The 23589-nt window shown below is 50.7% G+C and overlaps 1 protein-coding gene across 1 annotated transcript; it reads left to right on the forward strand.

Moving 5' to 3' along the window:
* Positions 1–19749: 19749 nt before the first annotated feature.
* Tmem185b (transmembrane protein 185B) lies at positions 19750–21838 on the forward strand. Its single transcript, XM_032915296.1, has one exon. It carries the CDS (start codon positions 20119–20121, stop codon positions 21169–21171), a length of 1053 nt encoding a protein of 350 aa, XP_032771187.1. The 5' UTR covers positions 19750–20118; the 3' UTR covers positions 21172–21838.
* The last annotated feature ends 1751 nt before the right edge of the window (positions 21839–23589 follow it).

The raw sequence follows: 23589 nt of genomic DNA on the forward strand, positions 1-23589 counted from the left end.
TGCCATGGGATAGAAAGGGTACAGAGAAGGTCTCAGGTGGGCCCTTATTCTCCACGCTCCTTCTTCAGGGTCTCAGCCCCAAGAATATGTGATGCCCAGGAGGACCGTATGGGATTCATTGAATCTGCTGACGGCTTAGAAAGAAGAAGGTTCTAGGCACACAATGTGTTGAGTATTGTGGGTATCTTCCCTGCTGTTTGAGGAATTGTTTTCTCCCCAGGGCACAGGGTAACACTGAACTTCCTGCCACATTTACTGCAGGATCCAGAATGGGTCCTTCCAGGGAAAGGAGGAGGAGGAGGAGGAGGAGGAGGAGGAGGAGGAGGGAGGAGGAGGAGGAGGAGGAGGAAGGAGGAAAGGAAGAAAGGAAGAGGAAAGGAGGAGGAGGAGGAGGAGGAGGAGGAGGAGGAGGAGGAGGAGGAGGAGGAGGAGGAGGAGGAGGAGGGAAGCTGAGACAGAGGCCAGAGCTCTTCCTTCTTCACAACCCCAGCCCTGGGGCCTTCCCTACGGGAAAACAGTAGGCAGGGGCTTTGCTCCCTGTAATGATCTGTACCACAGCACTGTGGTGATGGATACAGGGGCCTTTTAGCCATCACTTTGTTCTCCCGATGCACACTGGCATTGTTGCTGCTCCCCTTCTGGTTCTGACCAAGGCTTCTGTGGGGCTTCTTCTGCGGGAGCTCAGCTCTTGGCCCTGCCCAAAGGCAGAGGAAGTAACCGTGTGCCGCTGTCTTAAGAGCACTTCTGACGTCCCTACCCCTCAGGTGTGGTGCCCAGAGGCCAGCCTTCCCCGTGACTCAACAGGGGGAGTAGATTCTGATGAAGGAGGACTTGGAACGATCCAGAATACAACTGGATAAGCCTGCTCTGTCAACACATGCTCTGTGACCCGGAGCAAACCACTTCACCTCTCTGAGCTTTATCGATGTGCTACAGTCCAGGTGTCCATACCAGAGAGCCACCACCTGGCTATTCGAGCAGGACGCTCCCCCCTCACCCTAGGCCCTGCTTCTGAGACAACCGCCATTTAGATTCTGGACTGGAGGGAAACCCTTGAAGTTGAAGAGCATCGGCCCTCCCCTTTCCGACCCAGGCTGGCCCTTTCTAAAGGGAAAAAACAATCTCGTGGGCAGAGTTCCCCTCCATCCTTTCTTTGTGTTCAGGCTTCTGGGGAAACACCAGATCCCACAGTGTTTTCCTTCCTGGCTCCCCCACCCTCCTTCCAGAAATCCCCCGATGGCTGCCAAGCTTTGACACAAAGAGGAAGTTTAGAGCTGCAGCATCTGTGTGGGTAACCTGGGCCATAAGCCAGCCCCCTTCACCTCAGCATGTGACTCCTGGGGATACAGGGGAGGAGTAAGACCCAGGACAGGCACTCTGGGGAGGGCCCAGTTGTCACCCATGTTCCCCACTGAGGTTCCCACCCAGGTTGGGTTCCACCCTCAGCATGGCCTTAACTGAACACGGTGGAAACTACCTATGGTCCCGGTGCTTGTGAGGTGGAGGCAGGGGAATCAGAAATTCAAGGCCTGGGTCGGAGGGAGGAAGAACAGTGAAGGCACCTGGGGACAGAGAATGTGGCATCTCAGAGACAGCTCTTTGTCTCCTTGGCAGATGCTGAGTGATAAATCCAGATGGGGAGTCTAACCTCCTGGGGCCCAGGAGGTAATCATGGTGAGGTCTCTTCCCCCACCCCTCCCCCTCCCCTCCCCTCTCCCTCCCTCTCCTCCCCTCCCTCTCCCTCCCCTCCCCTCCTCTCCCTCCTCTCCCCTCCCCCTCCCCTCCCCTTCCCTCCCCTCCTCTCCCTCCCCTCCCCTCCTCTCCCCTTCCCTCCCCTCCTCTCCCCTTCCCTTCCCTCCCCCCCCCCCCCCCCCCTCCTCTCCCCTCCCCCTCCCCTCCCCTCCCCTCCATCTTGCTGAATTCAAAAGCTCAGCGTACCAGGTTCACACACACTCACGGTGGGAATGGGAGGTTTGGGGGTGAGGGTGAGAACCAGGCTGGAGCTAGGGGTGATCTCAGTAGAAGGCTGCCCCATGCTGTTCCCCTCAGGCCCTGGGCTCCATTTTCAGCACCATGCTGCAAGAAGCATAAGGTAAGAGCCAAGTGTCAGAGGGAGAGAGGCTCAAGGGGATTGGATTCCAACTGTGGAAGCCCAGAAGGGGAGACCACAGGAAGTCAAAGTCCCGTGCAATCCATCCTCTCTACCCAACTCAAGGCAACCTGGATGAGCAGATGAGCGAGGATGTGCTTTCCCCCTTCGTCTCAGTCAGGGCTGCAGGGACAGAGAGTCCGGGACGGAGACCATGACTCATTCTGAGTCAGGGCTGACACCTCAGAGCCAGCCCTGTGCCCTCCCTGCCTGGCCAGCAAACCACCTCCTCAGCTGTACAGGGAATCAAGACCTAGTTGCCTCCCTTCTCAGTGACTCCCAACGTCCCTGATAACACTCAGCCCCTTAACTCGCCCCAGGGCTTCCTAGGTGACACCTACAACCTGGTTCTCTTCCTCCCATGTCATGGCATCCTCATGTCCCCTCTTCTGTTGCTGTCTCTCTTGGTTGTCATTCTTGTCCTTCTAATGAAGGTAAAGTGACTGTCTAGGCAGGAATGGCAATATTCTAAGGAGACACTTGTGACTTTCTTTGGCTAAGTATTGAAACAATGGACCCCAAGGGATTGAAACTGCCCCAGGAGTCTACTATGGGAGAAGGGAAAGCCTGATGCCTGGTGTCAATCACGGGGAGATGAGATCTCACATCGTTCTGACAATTAGTCCACCTTGCAGGAGAGACTGGGGTTCAGACAGACAGACTGGAGGTCAGGGATAGACAGGAGGACACCTTGACCCAGACTGCTTAGCTATGTGTAGACCTGGCTCTCTAGTTAAACCTGAACGTCACCCAGCCTAGGGTGTGGGGAGAGTGGGAGGGCATCACTGGGCCACTCTGAGTAAGTCTTTCTCTGCTTCTCATTACTTCTTGCCTCTTTAATAACCCTGCCTAGGACAGGCCCAGGCTCTGACCCTAACAATGCCAGTAACAGAATGGACTCCTGCAAAGGCCTCTGCCACCCCTGTTCATCAGGTTCCTTGCACCCCAGACCTCCTTGACCCAAGAAAACTGTATCTAACCACTGTCTTTCTGTGTGTGGTTGAAGCAAGGAAGGATGCCTCCATCCAGGGTCTAGGTGTGCTGGCTAAGGCATACCCCATGATGTCATGTGGTGTCACAGGGCCGCCTTTTACAGTCAAGAAGCTAAGGGTTCCGAGTGGACAGTTCAGAGGCTTCAGTGCAAGCAGCCCTCCTAGTAGAGTGAAACCGGCAGTGTGAAATTCCCTGGGAGTAAAGCTCACTACACCAGGAGTGGAGAGGATTTTGAAGGTGAAAGGAACAGCTGGAAGGCTGGGCTCTGAGGCTCACAGGTCCAAGCTCAGGGCTCATGGCAGCTGGCTTCAATGGGGCTGTCTGAAGAGGAACAGAAGGGGAAATTTAAAAAACTACACCAACAGCCAAAATCCGGGAATAACAGGAAAGCGCCCCCTCCCCCTCCTCCGCCCCAGTCCCCCTCTGCCTGCCTTGCAGACAGGAAGCTTCAGGAGCAAATCCCTGCAGACTTCCTCTGCAGATGGAGGTCTGGCGACCTCAGCTACCAGAGGCAGATCTGAGACAAAGTCGGTGTTCACACAGTTCAGTTCTTCTCTCAGGGTTTAGTGATCCCTTGCACAGCAACTTCAGCTTTCACTCTCCACAACCAGAGTCTGCATGCCTCAGTGAAGGGTGTGTGTGGTGTGTGTGATGTGTGTGGTGTGTGTGTGTGTGTGTGTGTGTGTGTGTGTGTGTGTGTGTACATGTATGGGTGTATGCATGTGCATGCATGTGTGCGTGTGTGTGTACATGTATGGGTGTATGCATGTGCATGCATGTGCGTGCATGTGTGTATTCATGTGTATGTTTGTATGTACATGTGTGGGCATACATGCATGTGCATACATATGTGTGGGTGTGTGTTCGACTGAGCATGTATGCACACATGGTCACATGTGTGTTGGAGTGCTTGTGTGTATGCATGTATCCATGAGCTCACGTGCTTGTGCCACAGCAAATCAAAGGTGGGGCTTACCTGTCTCTTTTTCCCTTGTGATAGGTACAGATCTGAGTGCCATGGTATCCATTGGGATCTCCAGGTTCCTGTGTCCCAGGACAAAGAGTTGTACCAGAAACACATGCTTAGAGAAAGACAGTTCTGAACTGGACATGGTGGTACTCACCTTTAATACCAGCACTTAGGAGCCAGAACCAGGCGGATTTTTGTGAGTTTGAGGCTAGCCTGGTCTACAAAGTAAGTTCTAGGATAGTCAGAGCTACACTGAGACACCCTGTCTTGAAAAAAAGGAAAGAAAGAACAAAAGAAATAGACACTTCCTTGAGGTAAAGCACACTGAATATCGTGGTGCACACATTTAATCCCAGCACTTGGGAGGTAGAGACAGGCAGATCTCTATGAGTTCGAAACCAGCCTTGTCTAGTTAACAAGTTCCAGGCCAACCAGAACTACAAAGTGTGATGTATAGAAAGTGCACATGTATAGAAACCCAAGGACAATCTCAGCTGTTATTGTGTGTGCATGTGTGTATGCATATGTATATGTACATGTGTGTGTATTTGTGTGTGTGTGTGTGTGTATGTGTGTGTTTACACATGGTCCCTCACTGGCCTAAAACTCGCAAAGTAAGCGAGATAGCCTCTGCCCTTCTCTACTTCCCCTGCACTGGGAGGGCAAGAACATGGCTTTTTTTTTTTTTTTTTTTTTTTTGTTCTTTTTTTCGGGGCTGGGGACCGAACCCAGGGCCTTGCGCTTCCTAGGTAAGCGCTCTACCACTGAGCTAAATCCCCCGCCCCTTTTTTTTTTTTTTTTTTTTTTTTTTTTTTTGGCATGGGTTTTGGGATCAAGTCAATCCTCCTGCTTACAAAAGCAGACCCTTCACTGAGTGGCGCTCCCTACCCTCTACCTGTTAGTTTCTGCCACCTTGATTCCTCCAAATTAGCTCTGGCTGGAGACTCCGCGTGGGTCTACAGAAGATCCACCCTCTGTCCATGGAGGAGTCTGCGAGACAGTCTGGTCCCCAAGGCTCTGACTGCCATGGCACACCAGTGCTCTCCTGTAGAGCTGGCTTCACGCTCATCATGACTGTTGCTGGATGCTCGACCAGAACATGTTGTGGAGACAGAGCTGACAAGGGAGCCTCCTCACCCATGATGTGCTTCCCATCAGAGGCTCTCTAGCCAGTAACCGTGGCAACCAGCCTCCATCTTCTATCTTATAAACAACTGAAGATCTGGCCAAACCATCCCCTAACCCAGATTTCCCCCAAGGACGCGTTAGTTAATTGTGTTTTGGATTCTACTGCCCCAGTTGTTATGCCCAAGTGCCATAAGGCTCTGGTGCTGGCTTAGCAAACATCTACACGCAGGGCAACCTGAGGGAAAGGCCGGGACCAGGCAGGCGGACTGCTACTGATCAGATGGTCCCGGGTCCCCAGCCCTGTGCAGTCAGCACTCCTGGGCAGGGGAGGGAGGCTACCAGGGTCCCTAGTTCTCTGTGTTGCTCAGAGAGGGCCTGGCCCAGATGTCAGGGGCTAAGGCAGTCACAGCTCTGCTGCAGCTCTCGCTCCCTCTCTCTCTCTTTTTCTTCTTTCCTGGGGGAGATGTGATCAGGGGCTTTAATTTTGTTTTCCTTTACCAACCTTGGAATACGTATTTGTGATGTTAATATTAGCAACTTCACAGGATCTAGGGTGTGGAAGGTGTGCCATTGTTGGAGGTGTGTCACTGTGGGTGTGGGCTTTAAGACCTTCGTCCTAGCTCCTTGAAAACCAGTCTTCTGCTGGTAGCCTTCAGATGGAGGTGTAGAATCTCAGCTCCTCCTGCACCATGCCTGCCTGGAGGCTGCCATGTTTCCCACCTTGATGATAATGGACTGAACCTCTGGACCTGTAAGCCAGCCCCAATTAAATGCTGTCCTTCAGAAGAGTTGCCTTGGTCATGGTGTCTGTTCACAGCAGTAAAACCCTAACTAAGGCATGTCCATGATGGACTTTCTAGATTGGGTTGTGTTGGGAAGACCCACTCTAAATGTGGGCGCCACTGCCCCGTGGGCTGGAATACTGAACAGAAGGAACAGGACGGAGTGAGCTGAGCTCAGCACTCACCTCTCCACATCCTAACTGTGGATGCAATTCAAGCGGCCACCTCGAGTTCCTGCTGCCATGATGGACTGCATCCATCCATCTTGAGGCAAACTTACCCATCCTTGGGTTGCTTTTGTTAGGTGTTCTGTCACAGCAGTGAGGAAGTAACTAACGTGGGTGCTCAGTACAACTTGTCCCCCACTGAGCTGTGAGAGTGCTTACAGGAGAACGGCTCCAAACTGCGGTGCTGGAGCCCAGCTCTGCCTTCCCCTAGACGTCCGAGGCCCAGGGTGCAGTCACCCACGTGTGCACTGTGATAGACCCCACTTGAGAGCCAAGGCAGTTTCTCCTACGTCAGTGAGTCTTGTTTTGTTTTGTTTTGTTTTTGTTTTTGTTTTTCAATCTAAAGAGAAGAGCTATGATCATATGAAGGCTTGAGACAAAAAAAAAAAAAATCAATTCCACTTTGGGGACACAGGTTCCTGAGTTTTCCCATAAAATGCCACAGGAATTGCCCCGGAGGCACCTTTGGTGTGAGTCTCGGGTACAGACTCCAATAGGCACAGCGACTGGGATACTGTCCATCCACGGGGGTAAAGGAAGCAGTGGCAGAGATGGGAGAAAAGGAATTGTCTGAGAAGCCCGAGCTCTAAGCGAAGTTACAACTGCCACGGGACAGACAGCTGGACAAAGTACTCAGGCCATTAAGAGTGTGGACAGAACGAGGAGGAGGAAGAGTCTAGATGCAGTCGCGGCAAGCCCTACCCGCGAGGTTTGCTCTGGGCGAAGCCAACGCCTGATGCGGGTGTAGAGTCGGACGTCAGAGCACGTACAGGGAGTGACTCAGGCTCCTAGTCTCCCTCGGCATCTCCTTCAGTCTCCGTGTCTGGGTGGAAGGGTGCTGGACTGGAAGATGGGGCAGTACTGGGTCACCACCGAGACTGCCCACTGGAGATGTACAAAGCCTGCTGTCAGGAGGGTTGGCTTCAACGACAAAAACACTGATCTCGGGGCTGGGGATTTAGCTCAGTGGTAGAGTGCTTACCTAGGAAGCGCAAGGCCCTGGGTTCGGTCCCCAGCTCCGAAAAAAATGAACCAAAAAAAAAAAAAAAAAAAACACTGATCTCAGTGCTCTGATCCCAGGCCAAAGGAAAAAAAAAATCGGGGCGGGGCTGAGCGATAGCTAAGTGGTTGAGAGCACTTACCGCTCTTACAGAGGAGCCAGGTCCAGATCCTAGAACCCTCTGTAACTAGCTCTGGGGATCTGCTGACTTCTTCTGACCGTTGTGGGCTCCATCACACATGTGGTGTACATATACATTCAGGCATTGTGGTGGTTTCAGTGAAAATGGTCCTCATAAGCAATAATTCTTTCAAACTTTGGGTCCTCCTTAGGCAATAATTCTCTAGAAACCACTGCTAGCCAACAGTTTAACAGAACCCTCCAAGTTTTGTTTTTGTTTGTTTGTTTGTTTTTGCAGGCAGTGGTCAGTACCAGCACCCACCCTGCCTCCTGCTCTGCACTGCTGTGGAGAGGCAGAAGCAGGCCAGGATGCCTGAGCCAGGCTCTCCACCTCTCCTAGCACTAGTGTCCTCCCTATAACGTGGCTGGTTTAGTTACTGTCTTAGTGAAAACATTTAATTTGGGGATCACAGTCCAGAATGTCAGTCTTTGACCATCATGGTGGGAGCATGGCAGCAGGCAGGCAGGCATGGCACTGGAGCAGCAGCTAAGAACTTACACCTGATCCACAAGCAAGGGAGAGAGAGGGAGAGGGGGAGAGAGAGAGAGGGACAGAGAGAGACAGAGACAGAGAGAGACAGAGACAGAGAGAGACAGAGAGAGGCAGAGATACAGAGAGAGACAGAGAGACAGACACACAGAGAGAGACACACAGAAAGAGAGAGACAGAGAGAGACAGAGAGAGAGAGAGAGACAGAGAGAGACACACAGAGAGAGACACAGAGAGAGACAGAGACAGAGAGAGACAGAGAGAGGCAGAGACAGAGACAGACAGAGACAGAGACAGAGAAACAGACACACAGAGAGAGACACAGAGAAAGAGAGAGACAGAGAGACAGAGAGAGAGACAGAGACAGAGAGACAGACACACAGAGGGAGACAGAGACAGAGAGAGACAGAGAGAGGAAGAGACAGAGAAAGAGAGAGACAGAGAGACAGAGAGAGAGACAGAGAGAGAGAGACAGAGAGAGAGAGACAGACAGAGAGAGAGAGAGAGAAGAGACAGAGAAAGACAGAGACAGAGAGACAGAGACAGAGAGACAGAGAGACAGACAGAGAGACAGACACACAGAGAGAGACACAGAGAGACAGAGAGACAGAGACAGAGAGAGACAGAGAAGCACAGGGACAGAGACAGAAACAGACAGACAGACAGAGATAGAGAGAAACAGAGACACAGAGACAGACAGAGACAGAGACATTTAAAATTCCCTCTATTCTCGCTATTGCTGGCATCATTGAGCCATATGGCATTAGAAGGTATATTCGACTCAGCAGCGGACGGTTCTAGGGTACCATGCCATGCTATCCCCAGCTGTTCTCTGTCCCCAAAGGTCTCTCCACCCCTGTTGCTGTTGCTAGCCGCATGCTGTGGCCGCCCTCTCCCGGCTGGCTCTCTGCCTCAGACTTTGCTCACACTCCCTGCCACCTGGTAAAATCAGGACTCTAGAGGTCCCAGCAGTAGCTGGTCCCCCAAAGCTCTGTGACCTGCGCTGGTCCCAGCAGTGGCTGTCCTATCACAGCTCTCTGCCATGTATTCTGCCACACTCCCAGCAACTGTTCCCTAATGGTTATAATATCAACTCCCAACAACCTGTTAAAGTCAAAGCTCCAGGTGTTGTAATTTAACAATCAGATTTATCTAAATAATTTACTTTAATAAATTTGCATTCCACAAACCATCCGCACAATAAACTCGGAGCCAATTGATAATGATATAAGCCACCCACCTAAATAAGATAAATTGACCTATAAAAATCCATCCCTTAAGAAATATTCATAACTACCTGTGGCCATTTAGGGCCACACAGATTTGGGTTGTCCTTCTCTGCCTCTATCTTGTTTCCTCTCTCTTTCTCTTCTCTCTCCCCTTACCAAAACTTTGTCCCTGCCCCCCTTTCTCACTGTCCAATTACAGACTTTGCCTTGCCAGCCCTCATCTACATATCGACCTACACAGAGACAAAGACAAAGACAGAGAGACAGAGAGAGCTGGGAATAGCATGGGCTTTTGAAACCTTAAAGCCCATGTGTAATCTAAAAAGGCCACACCTCCTAATCCTTCCCAAACATGTCCACCAACTTTGGATCAAGCATTCAAATATATGAGTTCATGGAGGCCATTCTCATTCAAACCTCCCACATGATATCCCCTGTCCTCCATAGTCTCATGGCCATGTCATAACACAAAATACATTTAGTCCAACTTCAACATTCTCCCAAGGCTTTCAGTGTCAAGACTGTTTAACAACTCAAAGACCAAAGTCTCTTGTGAAACTCAAGGCTATCCCTTAATTATAACCTCCTGTAAAATAAAGAAGCAAACTGCATGTTTAATAGTTTTCTGCTGAAAGTCTACATGTCCCAGCTTCTCTTGCAGGCTACAAAAGGCATTTCTGCCCTTAAAAGGGGCTGACATCCCATCATCCTCTGTACATGGCTTTCTGAACACATGGACAAAGAAGTGCCCCCTCACCCTGAATAGACATGGTCCCATCTGGGATCAGACCAGGTTTCTCTTTCTTTCTATAGCAGCTGTCAATAATCTAGCAATTTCCAACACTATAGGATGCAAAACATACGTTACAACTCCAGAATGAAGAAGTGGGGCACGATGAGGAAATACTGAACCAAAGCAAGACTCCAAATCCTGTAGCTCCATGTGTGTGGTCAATGTGTTGAGATGTTGTTGACCCCACAACATTTCAGTGAAAATAAAGCCACTGTCACAGTGTTTTAGCCAAATTTGAAGAGAGCTTTATTAAATGCTGGCCAGGATGGACACTGGACAGGTCCACACCTGGGACTCCCAGACAACAGGAATATTGCAGTATCAGTTCTTATAAAGGCAAACTCCACACGGTTATTTTCTTAGGGTTTCATTGCTGTGAAGAGACACCATGACCAAGGCATTGGGGGTGGCTTACAGGTTCAGAGATTCAGTCCGTTATCATCATGGCAAAAAGCACGGTGCACGCAGGCAGACATGATGCTGGAGGGGCCAAGGAGTCTACGTCTTGATCCACAGGCAGCAGAAGGTGACCATGTGCCACACTGGGTGGAGCTTGAGCATAGGAGACCTCAAAGCCCACCCCCACAGTGACACACTCCCCCCATCAAGGCCACACCTACTCCACAAGGCGGCATCTCCTAATAATGTCAGTCCTGTAGACCAAGCACCAAAGCACGTGAGTCTATGGGGGCCATATCCTTTCAAACCTCCACAGATACGTAATTCCCACTGTCAGCAAATTAGGAACAAGCATACACCCAGGCATAATTCTTGCCTGCGAACCTCCAGCTGATGTGTGATCAAGCACATCCTGTGCAGTTGGGGCAACCAAGAAAATAAAAGAGAAAAAATATGTGGCCTGTTCTGTTAAATGAAAAACAGCCCCCAGCATTCCAGGAAGTTATCTGTCTTTGGACAACTGGCGCTTACAGGTTAGAGGCACTTTTGTTTTATGGTTCTCTTAAGCACACTAATTTAATCTTTTTTTTTTTTTTTTTTTTTTGGTTTTGTTTTATGGTTCTCACTGAGCTAAATCCCCAACCCCACTAATTTAATCTTTAAACATAGCTTTAGCCCTCACAATGTCTCTTTCCTTCTAGCTTGTCTGACTATTAGGGTTTCACATGGAAAGATTAGGCACAAGGCAGAATAGGGACCAGGAATGCCACAAGGTCATAGCATGCAGCAGGGGCCTCATGAGAGAAACTTATTTGTGTGGGGGTGGATACAAGGCTGCCTCTGAGTGAGGGTGGAGGGAAAGAGGACAGGTATTGAAGGCTCTGGTTTTATAAAGAGGTCTAGCACATGTTCATAGGGAGAATGGATAACTCGTACAGACAGTGGAATGTGTCCCATTTGGTAGCTGATAATGATGTGGCCACTGTCACTCAGTTATGGAGGTGGGTTTTGGAAGGAAGGTTCCAACACTGACTGTAACACATTTTTCTCCCTTGGGCTCTTTGCACTTCCTGTCTGCAGCTCTCCCTGGTACACATCCCACACCACTGGCAGATCCAATCCCCTAGGGTCTCCAAGGCAATCCAGCCCTCTCTTTCACACAGTGGCCTCAGATCTCTAGTAAGGGACTCCCCTGACACATACCTGGCCTCAGTGGTGCTCCATGAGTTCAGAAGATTCCACAACTCCTTTACTCTCGAATCCTCCTTGATTCTAAAGCCAAGGCCTGAAGGTGCCCAATTGTGCTGCCTGCTTCATCCGGAACCTGGGCCTCTCCGTGAATTTCATCTGTGTACACTTTGATTTATTGATGGATTCTTTTATAGACCGAGCTTTCCTTTGTGTTGGTGCAGATGATTCCTCTGGGATTTCCTCTTTAGAAGGTGGAAGCTTAGCTGGGTGGTGGCTTGCCTTGAGGGCACCCCTCTCTATTCCATTTCAAATCAGGCATTTCTTCAAAGGTCTCCTCTCTTTGAGCACAAGGCTTGGCCCCAACACTGAATTTTCCAGTTCTATTTTTGTCCTTAAAATGTACATTTTGTGTTTATTTTTGCCTTGCTTGATCTGTTTCACTGTAGACATGCACTTAGGACCACAGGACAGAGTCATCAGCATTAGGCTATCTTGAAATCTCTTTAGCCAATGAAATTAGTCCAAAACTCTCCAACTGAGCCTTGGGCAGATTCTTAGTGCAAAGGCAGCCATACCACACTCTTTGCCAAAAATATCACAGAAGGGGCCTCTAGCCCAGTCGCTGATATTTCCCTTCTGAAGCCTGCAGAATTGTTTTCAGCACTGTTGTCTTACAAGCTCCTAGTAGGGTTGCCCATTAAGCTCCACTGTCCGCTGACCGCGTTTATGCTGGTTATTTTTATGTCAACTCGACCCAAAGTAGAGCCATTGGAGAAGAGGGAAACTCAACTGAGAAAATGCCTCCATAACATCGGGCTATAGCAAGCCTGTAGGACTTTTCTTTATTAGTGGTTGATGGGGGTGGGCTCAGTCATTGTGGGTGGGGCCACCCCTGGGCTGGTAGTCCTGAATTCTATATAAAAGCAGGCTGAGCAAGCCCCAAGGAACAAGCCAGGAAGCAGCACCCTCCACAGCCTCTGTCTGCATCAATTCCTACCCCAAGGTCTCAGCCCTGCTCTGAGTTCTTGTCTTGACTTCCTCCAATGATTGCTCACAATGTGAAAATGTTAACCCAAACAAACCCTTTCCTTCCCAAGTTGATTTTGGTCATGGAGTTTCATCATAGCAACAGTACCCTAATTAGGACAGCATTCAATTGCTTTCCTAGTCCAAAGTCCCAGAGTCTTCCACATTCCTCTAAAAACCATTATGGTCAGGTCTGTCACAGCAGGCCTTGACTCCTGATACTAACTCTTGTACACACACGTGCTTTACTCTGGTACCAAATACCCCCTTAGTTGCCTTTCTATTGCTATGACAAAATATCAGGCCAAGACAACTTACAAAGAGAAACGTTTAATTTGGGGCTCACGGTTGCAGAGGGTTAGTTCATGAACACCATGGCAGGGAGCAGGCAGGCAGTAATGGCACAGGAACAGCAGCTGAGAGCTCACATCTCACTCACAAGCAGGAGTGGAGGCAGAGAAAGCATGCAGTAACTGGGAATGCTGTGGACTTTTGAAACCTCAAAGCCCACCATTTAACAAACCTCATCCAACAAGTCACACCTCCTAATCCTTCCCAAACAGTTCCACCAGCTTCAGACCAAGCTTATGGGAACCATTCTCATTCAAAGTACCACCGCTACGTTTCTCATTGATAGGACCAAATACCCGACCATGAACAGCTTACAGGAGAATGATTTGGTCTCAATGTTTGAGGAGGTGTAGTGCACTATGGCAGAGAAGGCATGGTGTACTTCATTTTACAGACCAGGAAGCAGAGGTTCACTCCAAGGGACCCACTTCCTCTAGCTATGCTCTGCCTCTCGGTTCCACAACCTCCCTACAACAGAACCACAACCTCGTGGGCTTTCAAACCCACGAGACTGTGGGAGGCATTTGACACGCTAACCAAAGCACAGGGCAAACCTCCCCTGCAGCTGCACTGTGCCCCACACACTAAAGGGGTGCCCTGCCTCTCCCCGTAACTGCACATCTCAGCGAGAGGCTGTGCGGCCAGCCTGGAAGGAGCCCAGGTGACACTCCAAGCACACTAGTAGTGCAGGCCTTAGTTTCATCACTTTTGATCCCATTTCACTGGAGATTTATAGGACATCAGGTTTATAAAGAAGGGACTCAAATCAAAGTTCTCGGATAAGAAATCATAAAGAAATTTATTTGAAAAGAATACATTGGCAACATAACTTTATTGTTAAGTATGAAAGCAAATTTGCATATCAGTGAGCCGAATGCTTATTTTATAAAAAGGTTAGATCCTTCCTGAATATTTGATAAGGCAGGATGCAGAGTGTGTTCATAAAGTGTTTTTCAGAGTTGAGAGATATTTAGAGAATATGAGAGCAGAGAACTGGGCAGAATGCAGGAGCGTGTGCAGGTCCATTTCAGAAACTGAGAAATTTTCTCCTCTCCCTAAGCCCAAACCTACCAAGTAATGTTTTCTGAAACTTAAGTCAACAACTCAAACAGCAGTCTTAAAAGTCAAACATTTTAATACAATATGCTGATGTGGTACTTTGATGCTGAGGGCTGACATGGTGAAATCAGTCTGCTTTCCACAATTAAACCATCACGCCTCTCTCTACCTTGCGTGTAGAATGGTAAAAACTTTATGGTTCAAACATACAACAATCTCAAATCTGAGTCCAGGGTTTCAGGCAACGCTGGTTGGTGCTGTGTGGCCTGGCGCATGCACGGTGGGAAACATTTATGTTACGTGTTCAGAAGCAAGGCTGTAGTGAAGTCACAGGCTGCAATATGGAGGGGGTGGGGCAAGACTAGAAACACCAGGGATTCATTACATGTTTGACTTCAAAGTTCAAAAACCTTTTGCTACTACCAAATTATTTTTGCAACTCCCACATTTAATGCCATGAGCATTTACGTGTCGTGACTCAAAGTTTAGCTCCAGATCACCCCTGCATCAGCACACTTAGCCTTGGGGAGCCTCCACTCTTGTGAAGCTAGCATTCATGTCTTCACCAAGAAGGGTGATCCCAGGGCAGAGCATAGCCGGAGATTAGTAAGACACTTTAGAGCCAGTGAGATGGCTCAGTGGGTGAGGCCTGGATTCCACAGTTGAGGGAGAAAACTGAACCCTTCAAGTTGTCCTTTAACCTCCACATACCTTCTCCATGACACATACATCTATACTCATGCACACAAGAGTGAAAAGGAGCGGGCGGAGATGGGACAGCCCGGCATGAAGTGGCCACTATCATCCTGCACTGGCTCCTGAAGTTGTTCCTACCTGTGGGATTTCATCACATATAGGCCACAGGTGAATGTAAGACCCACCACCATGTGTTGGTGAAAAACACAGTTCTTGACTCGAGGGGAAAAGAGACAGTTGGCTCCTGCACCCTGAGACACAGACTCCACGGTGGAAGTGGTCACGTGAGATTTTATTAGTTACAGAACGAAGAAATCAAATCACTCCTCAAATACAGTGGTGGGAACCACAGACGAGAGCTAACAGCATGGGCTTTAGGTGATCTCAGTGACATTCCGGCTTCTGGGTTGTAAAGGGTTTTGACAGGTCACACACGGGACTGTGCAAGGAACGAATCTCAAAGAGAAATAGTCCAAGACCGTTTGGCTCTGGTGTGCAACGCTCTGACCCTGTAAGCAGCAAGTTCAGCCAATGGCCTTGTGGAAACCTTAGCAGGTGTGGTTCTTCCTTCCCAAGGGAAATTCCACTCATGTGTCACACATTGTGACATAAGGAAAATGGCCCAGAACCAGAGACAGCTGGACAAGTGTGATAGCTCCCTTCCAGCCAGTCCTTAGGAAGCAGACAAGGGATCCTCTGGGCAAACTGGTTGACACCTGATGTGAATTTCAGGCCTCCGTGTGCATCTACACACACACACACACACACACACACACACACACGCACGCACGCACGCACGCACGCACGCACGCACGCACGCACGCACGCACACACGTGCCCAGGCTGGATCATTTAGTAATGATCTCTAAGTTAGTTCAAAGCAGGGGCCAAGAAATGTATAGCCTGGACTACAACTGGCCCTGAGCCAGTGCTCACAGTTTGTACTGGAAACACCTCAAGCAAATTCTGCCAGTGAGTTTAAGTTCAAGTTGGCTCAAGTGGGGTTGGCTGTATCTTGGTTGGAAGGCTGCTTGCCTGAGTTCACACAAAGCCCTGACTCTACCCCATGCTTTGAATAAACTGAGTAGAGTACATCTAATTCCAGAGACAGGAGGATCCTGTCTGTGGTAGGGTACCCAGGAAGAGTCAGAGCAAATACCCGTGCTCCCTGAGCTGTTGTGTCAATGCTGTGAGAACAGAAGCAACAAGTTTCCCCCTTTAAAAGGAGCCACATGGATGGGACAGCACAGCCAAGGCTCATGGTGGCTTTCTGTAGGTGGCAAGGCTTGTAAACCTTGTCGTCCTTCTTCAAGCACTCTGAACTCCCTGGGTTCTTCTGCAGTGATTAGCAATTCGTGAGCACATAAGAAACACGGGGGTGGGGGGAGAGAACTGGAGAAATGTCTCAGTGGGCAAAGGACACACTATATAAGCTTCAGTGTGGATCATCAGAACCCATGTAAAGCAGGACAGTAGCACACATCTGGAATCCCGTGACTCCCACAGCGAGAGAAGGTAGAGGCAGGAGGACCCAGAAGTTCCAGGACCACCTAGCCTGGTGCATGCTGTGGCTAACAAGAAATCTTGCCTAAACCAAGGTGACAGACACCTGAGGTTGTCCTCTGATCTCCACATACATGCTGTGGCATATGTGTACCGGCAGACACAAAAGAAACAGGGAAAAAATATGGGGTGCTGTGTTCAGGGAACATCATCAGGGAGGGCTTCTTGGAGGAGACATACACTAGAACTGGGAAGGGGCCAGCACAGGAGAAGCCATGGGAGGAGCTCCATACTGTGTCGTGTGTGTGTGTGTGTGTGTGTGTGTGTGTGTGTGTGTGTGTGTGTGTGTAGGACAGGGCTGGGTCAGAGGGCAGATGCTTGGACTGTAATTGTCTAGTTAATACACAAGCTAAGGAATGAATGCATACAGGGAAGGCGGCTAGGGCCTGAGACTAAGTTTCAAAGGTCCTGATGAAACTTGACTCCCTGGGTCTGTAATCTCGAGTCTGTTCCTCGGGACATATCAGGTGCTAGGGGAACACCAGGAAAAGCTGAGGAAGCCCATAACCTAGGGAGCAGAGTCTTTCAAATAGGCCACAGGCAACAGCATGCTCCGAAAAGCTGTGCCCAGCAAACACCTATTCTGAGTGACCCCCAGAGCTGTGGCTTTACCACTTGTGTGTGGCCACCCTGCTGCAGATTCTGGGGGCAGGGCTGCTGCTGAGTCTGGGGACTCTCGGTGCAGCCACCTCGGCCTCACTAGTGTTTCCCAGCGTTTCCTCACAGGCCTGAGTAGGCAAGAGGCTGATAGATGACAAGGTCACAGCAGCAGGATTGCTGGAAGCGGCTCCTGTCCTTGTGGGAGGGGACACCTAATTTGATACAGAGACAGTCAGTGACAATAGCCACTACTGCTGGGAACGAGGCACCAGGTTCTCACACAGGGCTCCCTTTGTCCTCACTTAGAGGTGGTTATCTTTCTGCCAGATAGGGCAGGACAGCCTTGGTAGCTTGCCACAGCGTGGGGCCTCCTCCACCTCCACAGAATGTGAAAGGGATGTGGGAGCTGGACCCTGCTGTTGTAGGCAGAGACGGGACTATGCTCTTTTTAGGGATGGAGGCTGACAGAAAGCAACAGGTGGACCATGGCTTCTCTGTGACACAGTAGATAGGACGAAACTACATGGATCTCAAAAGGAATTTCCTAGGTTTGCAGGATTAACTCAGAGCACGTTCATCAGGGGCCGGAGGCCTTGGAAAGGTGGAGGCTTGAGCCAAAGGCTGGAAGCATGGCCAGGTGTCACCTGGGGTGGGGGTTGGGAAGAAGGCTCCATGCTTAAAGTGTGTGGTCCTGTGGAGTTTGAGGACCTGAGGGCAAATCCCAAGCAGCTGCACAAGAGGCAGGGCAGGTTCTCCTGTAGCTCCTGTGCTGGACGGAGGCCAGGGCTGGGGTAGACAGGAATGCTGGGGCTTGCTGGCCAACCCATGTCCAGGCTGGGAGAGAGATTCTGTTTGATAAGGTGGAGACTGGCAGATCAGGATGCCTGACACTGTCTGTCCCCTGCAGACACACATCCTCTTCCCCAACACAAGGAAGGGGTCAGCAGGTGGCCAGCTGAGTTCAGGAGAAAACTCAGGTTAGAGCCATGACTCAGATAGAGGCTGCCGGACACGAGTGGTGGGAGGACACTAGATCAGGCTCCATCTGTCTCCCAAAGCCGTGCGCCCTCAGAAAAGGGAGGCATTGGTGGCAGGGAGCACTACGCTGTGCACACTCCAGGACCAGAGCAGTTTTAATCTTCAGTTTGTATGCTAGCCTCAGGGTAGCTGTGCTTGGAGGAACAGTGGATAGAGTACTTGCCTATTTGCCCTGTAGTTTGAGGACCAGCGTTTGGTACAGAGCCCATAGAAAGCTGGACAGGGGTAATAAATAGCTCTCTACTATCCAGTCCTTCAGAAGCAGACAACGGATCCCTTGGGCAAACTGGTTGGCACCTGATGTGAATTTCAAGCCTCTATGTGCACCTACACACACACACACACACACACACACACACACACACCTTCAAACAAATGCACACCACACACATAGAAGGACCTGTGTTTTTTTTGGTTTTTTTCTTCTTTTTTTTTTTGGAGCTGGGGACTGAACCCAGGGCCTTGCGCTTGCTAGGCAAGCGCTCTACCACTGAATCCCCAACCCAGGATCTGTTTTTCTATGGCAGCATTCTTTTTTGAAAGGTAGAAGCACCAAAAAAAAAAAAAAAGAAAGAAAGAAAAAAGAAAAAAAAAAAAGCCAAGAAACAAAACAGACCACGGTATCCCCAGTACAGGCCATCACTCAAATGGACTCTGTAGAAACGGGTCCCCGGGCACTGGTTCACCTGTTGCAGCCTCTGGGCTTGGGGAGATCTCGGCCATCTGGACTGGTCTCCTCCAGCAACCCTATGCAACTCCTTGGTGCCCGCCATGCACAAGGAAAGCCTGGGGTGGAGCGGCGGTCCTCACTTATCTCTGGGAGGCTGAGAGCAGAGGCAGTAGCGGTTCACGAATGTACACTGGGAGCCCTACTCTCCTAACTGCAGAGATTGGCAGCCATCGGTTGCCACCCCCTTGTTTTCCTCTAACGACCTAAGACTTTCATTTCAGCGCACTATCCCATTTCAGGAAACCCGAAGGAGAGGCCCGGGGCTTAAAAGCAAGGACTAGCAACCAGGGCTCTGCTAAGCAAGGGGAATCCTCTAGTTCTGCCCAGCAGTCAGGAAAAAATAGTACTCTAAACCACAGACCCACTGCAGCTTAGCAGAGAGGGGGTAGGGTGGGATGGATTTGCTTCCTTTCTCAGCCGGTGGGTGGCAGGCGTGCAACCAAAATTTCTTGACCCTTGCACCTTCTCCTAACACAGTTCTAAAAGGGTTAGACTCACTCAGGACGAGATAAATGAAAATGAGACTCGAGGTTGGGATCCCTAAATCCAGGTCCTAATTCTGCCGTTCACCAGGACATCTCCGGGTCCAGTTTCTTCACCTGTTCCCTCAAGACCTGTTCCCTCAAGGAGTTGTTTCTGTCCTGGTGGGTCAACCTCCCGGGTACCCCTCCACTTCTCGGGTGACACAGGTAGAAGCGCCTTGGTAAGCACCTAGGCGCTCCGCACTACCTTTTAGGGGCAGCCTGAGAATCGCTAGCCGCTCTGGAGTTTTGCCCTGGGCACAGCCCTAATCCGTTGACTGCCTGCACCCCTGACCTTCGCGCCGAACCCAAGGTCAAAGCCACTGATCCTCGCGCGCCAGTCCATCGGTGCTGGGCAGTCACAGTTACCGGCGCGCTCTCAGACTCACTTGCCCTCCAGCCACCCGCCTTTGCCCGTGCAAACCCAGGCTCCCGCACCAGGCAAGTCGCTGCTCTTGTTCTCCCCACTCCCAAAGACCTCAAACCCCGCGCCCGCTCCCGGCCCCGGCCGTGACAGGCTCTTCCTGCCCCTCCGCCTAGCTCCGCTCCCTCCGCTCCCCTCCGCTCTCCGACCCCGCCCCGCCCTGGGCCCCGCCCCCGAGCCTGCCGGGAGGATGTGAGCTCATTCCCTCCTCCATGTTCCGGCCTCCTCCAGGAAGCGTCCTCCGGAGGTCTCCGCTAGCTCACAGCCAGCGACCCGCGGGTCGCCGAGTCCGCAGCGCGCCACGTCCCACCCGATACCGCACGCTTCGCGGCGTCGGCCTCGAGGGTGCGGAATGAAGGCAGGCGGCGTGGGCACCAACCCTAGCCTGAGCTACGGGGCCGAGGCAGTGTCCCCGGCGTAGGCACCGTACCGTACCCGGCCAGCGCACGCTGTGTCCTCGGCTCGCTTCCGGCCGGACCACGTGATTGCGCGCACGTGTTCCGGCCCCTCGGAGCTGTGATCTGGAGTCTCCTCCACACAGCGGGCGGATGCCCATCTAGTGGCTGTGCAGCCTTCGCCATGAATCCCAGGGGCCTGTTCCAGGACTTCAACCCCAGTAAGTTCCTCATTTATGCCTGCTTGCTGCTCTTCTCCGTGCTGCTGCCCCTGCGTCTGGACGGCATCATCCAGTGGAGCTACTGGGCGGTCTTCGCCCCCATCTGGCTGTGGAAGCTCCTGGTCATCGTGGGCGCCTCGGTGGGTGCGGGCGTGTGGGCCCGCAACCCTCGCTACCGTACGGAGGGGGAAGCCTGTGTGGAATTCAAAGCCATGCTGATCGCTGTGGGCATCCACCTGCTGCTGCTCATGTTTGAGATACTAGTCTGCGACCGGGTGGAGAGGGGCACCCACTTTTGGCTGCTGGTCTTCATGCCACTCTTCTTCGTTTCCCCGGTGTCCGTGGCCGCCTGCGTCTGGGGCTTCCGACATGACAGGTCTTTGGAACTGGAAATCCTGTGCTCCGTCAACATCCTGCAGTTTATCTTCATCGCTCTGAGGCTGGACAGGATTATCCACTGGCCGTGGCTGGTGGTATTCGTGCCTCTGTGGATCCTCATGTCTTTCCTCTGCCTGGTGGTTCTCTATTACATCGTGTGGTCCCTCCTGTTCCTGCGGTCCCTGGATGTGGTTGCAGAGCAGCGAAGAACACATGTGACCATGGCCATCAGCTGGATCACGATTGTCGTGCCCCTGCTCACCTTTGAGGTCCTGCTAGTTCACAGACTGGATGGCCACAATACGTTCTCTTACATTTCCATATTCACCCCTCTTTGGCTGTCATTACTGACTTTGATGGCCACGACGTTCAGGCGGAAAGGGGGCAATCATTGGTGGTTCGGTATTCGCAGGGATTTCTGTCAGTTTCTACTTGAGGTTTTCCCATTTTTAAGAGAATATGGGAATATCTCTTACGATCTCCATCACGAAGACAGCGAAGATGCTGAAGACGCGTCGGCGTTAGAAGCTCCGAAAATTGCCCCAATGTTTGGAAAGAAGGCCCGGGTAGTTATAACACAGAGCCCTGGGAAATACGTCCCTCCACCTCCCAAGTTAAACATTGATATGCCAGACTGAACTCACAGGCTGGGCCTTAAAGTGAAATAGGAACCCTATACCCATGAATGCCACTTTGCTTTTTTCCCCTGTGTTCATCCAGTCCTGGAATTGGAAACAGGCCCTCCTCATTTTACACCCACTGTGAGACAGAAGGAAACCTCTTGCAGTGGTCATTGTGTAGGCAGAAGCTGCAGCCTGTAGAGTTGGGGGGCGGGGGGGTGTACATAACGTGCAAGAGAGCTTGCTTTCCAGGTCCTCGTCGAGCTAGCCAAAGGCGGTAAATAGAATTGTTTCTAGGCCTTCCAAAGACCTGAAAACTACATAGCTGTTTGTTTTAAAAGTGCTACCTATGCCTACCAAAAGTATTGTTTAAAAAGTATTTTTATATACTGCTAGTCTAAAATTGTATATCAGATTGTGCCCATTGTGACGTAATGGTAAATGTACCAAATTCTCCCCCACCCCCGTTCCATAAACCTCATACAGTTGGTTTTTCTAGCACTCCTACTGTTCAAATCGTTTCCCTTGGGCTTTGCTGACACAGGTCTCTAGTATTCTAATAGAATTTTCTAATGGAGTGACTCTGCGTATATTAGTACCTATGTGAATGTTTTAGCAGTGTTATCTGTGTTGAATTGTAGTTCTTGGCAGTAATGTGTTGTGTTAAAGTATTTTTTTTTTTAAGTTTCTGTGTGAAGATCCGTATTTATTGAAACTATCCTTAAAGACTGAACGAGATGCTAATATGTCCCTGACATGGGACCCTGTCTGAGTCTAGGAATGAAGGTCTGGTGTGGTAGATAACAGGAGTGCTACAAATTTTTAAAGTGTGTGATTGCACTCCCAGAGAAAAGGGGCACCACCACTCAGAATAGACACTGAGACATGTCCAGTATGGTGCCAGGCCACAAACACTGTCACTTAACACCTTGGCTTCTTTCTCACTGGTGGTATCATCTCTCCAGGAACAACCAAAATACGCAACACACGGTTTGGCCATTCCTAAGGTCTGTCATAATGTCAAGCATTACTGTTGGGACGCTGAGCGTGATAACCAACAGCGTGAGGTCTTGTAAGGGCCGACGTCCTTGGTTCATCAATAACAAATAACAAATGTTTAGTTATTTTTAAAGATGAGTACAGTGTTTCTTCAGGAGCTGGAGTCACCCCAGGAAATCAAAACCAGAGGACAAAGCCAGAGCTCCTCAGAATAAGGTTCTGACTGGGAAGAAATAAATACTTGAAAATGGAAGTTAAAGTAACATGGAGTACTCATCAACGAGGAGAAGACCGGGGTGGGGCGGTTGTCAGTTTACTAAGGATTACCGACATCGGGTCCCATGGCGATAGTGCTCCTTTGCTCTGGGTGTGGCACGGTGTCCTGTCCTATTTGAAGGGAAAGTCAGGTGCTGGTAAAGTGTGCGGTGCAAACGTGACCTGTGCTCACACCTCTGGCAGCCAGCCCCAGCAAGGAGAGCAGCAGGGACAGCTGGACTCCCAGGCTTTTAGCTAGCCGTTCTAAAACATGGCGCTCCAGATTGTGAGAGAGCCTGCCTCAGAATGCAAGGTGGAGTGTCCGCATGATGGTGGTAGGTAAGTGTGCCTGCCACCGAGGCTGATGACCTAAGTTCCAGATCTGGGATCCACGTGATGAAAGAGAACCAACTCTCAAGTCGTCCTCTGGCCATCAAATTCTAACATAAAGTGGCTGGGAAGATGGTTCAGTGGTTAGGAGCCCTGGCTGTTCTCCCAGAGGGCCCACAGTTTGATTCCCAGCACCCACATGGTGGCTCACAACTGTAACTCCGGGGGGACCCAGTGCCCTCTTCTGGTCTGTGCAGGCAACAGACACACAGGTGATGTACAGACGTGTGTGTGAAAAGAGCACCCAGACACATGAAGTTAGTTTTCTTTAAAACTTGGAGAGCAATAAAGAAAGCCATCTGACGTTCACCTCTGGTTTATGCAGATGCACAAACAAGACGAATGGACTGTCTTAGCATCATTCAAAACCATGTGAAAATACGGTCTGTATCCGTGCTAAGGAACAACATGCAAAGCTACTGGGGAGTTCTGTGTACCTGCTATGTGGTTGCTTTGGACTGGCTAGGGGAATGTAAGGCAGTATTGAACAGCAGTGGGGGTGAGTGCTTCCAAAGCTTCAGGGCTCCTAGTGACACTGAGAAGTTGCTTCTCATAGTGATCCCCTGTGTGGGAGCAGACACAGTAGCATGAAAGAATTCTGCTGGCTTCTGGGTGACCTTCACCTGTGATTCAGGCAGCCACCCTATCCCACCACTTCCCCTACCTCCCCCCTCACCCCACCCCTACCTCAGCACCCACTTCCCTCACCTCCCCCCTCACCCACCCCTACCTCAGCACCCACTTCCCCTCTACCTCCCCACCCACCACACCCCTACCTCAGCACCCTCCCCC

This window comes from Rattus rattus, chromosome 10 (assembly GCF_011064425.1).
Source record: "Rattus rattus isolate New Zealand chromosome 10, Rrattus_CSIRO_v1, whole genome shotgun sequence".
In the NCBI taxonomy this organism is placed as follows: domain Eukaryota; kingdom Metazoa; phylum Chordata; class Mammalia; order Rodentia; family Muridae; genus Rattus; species Rattus rattus.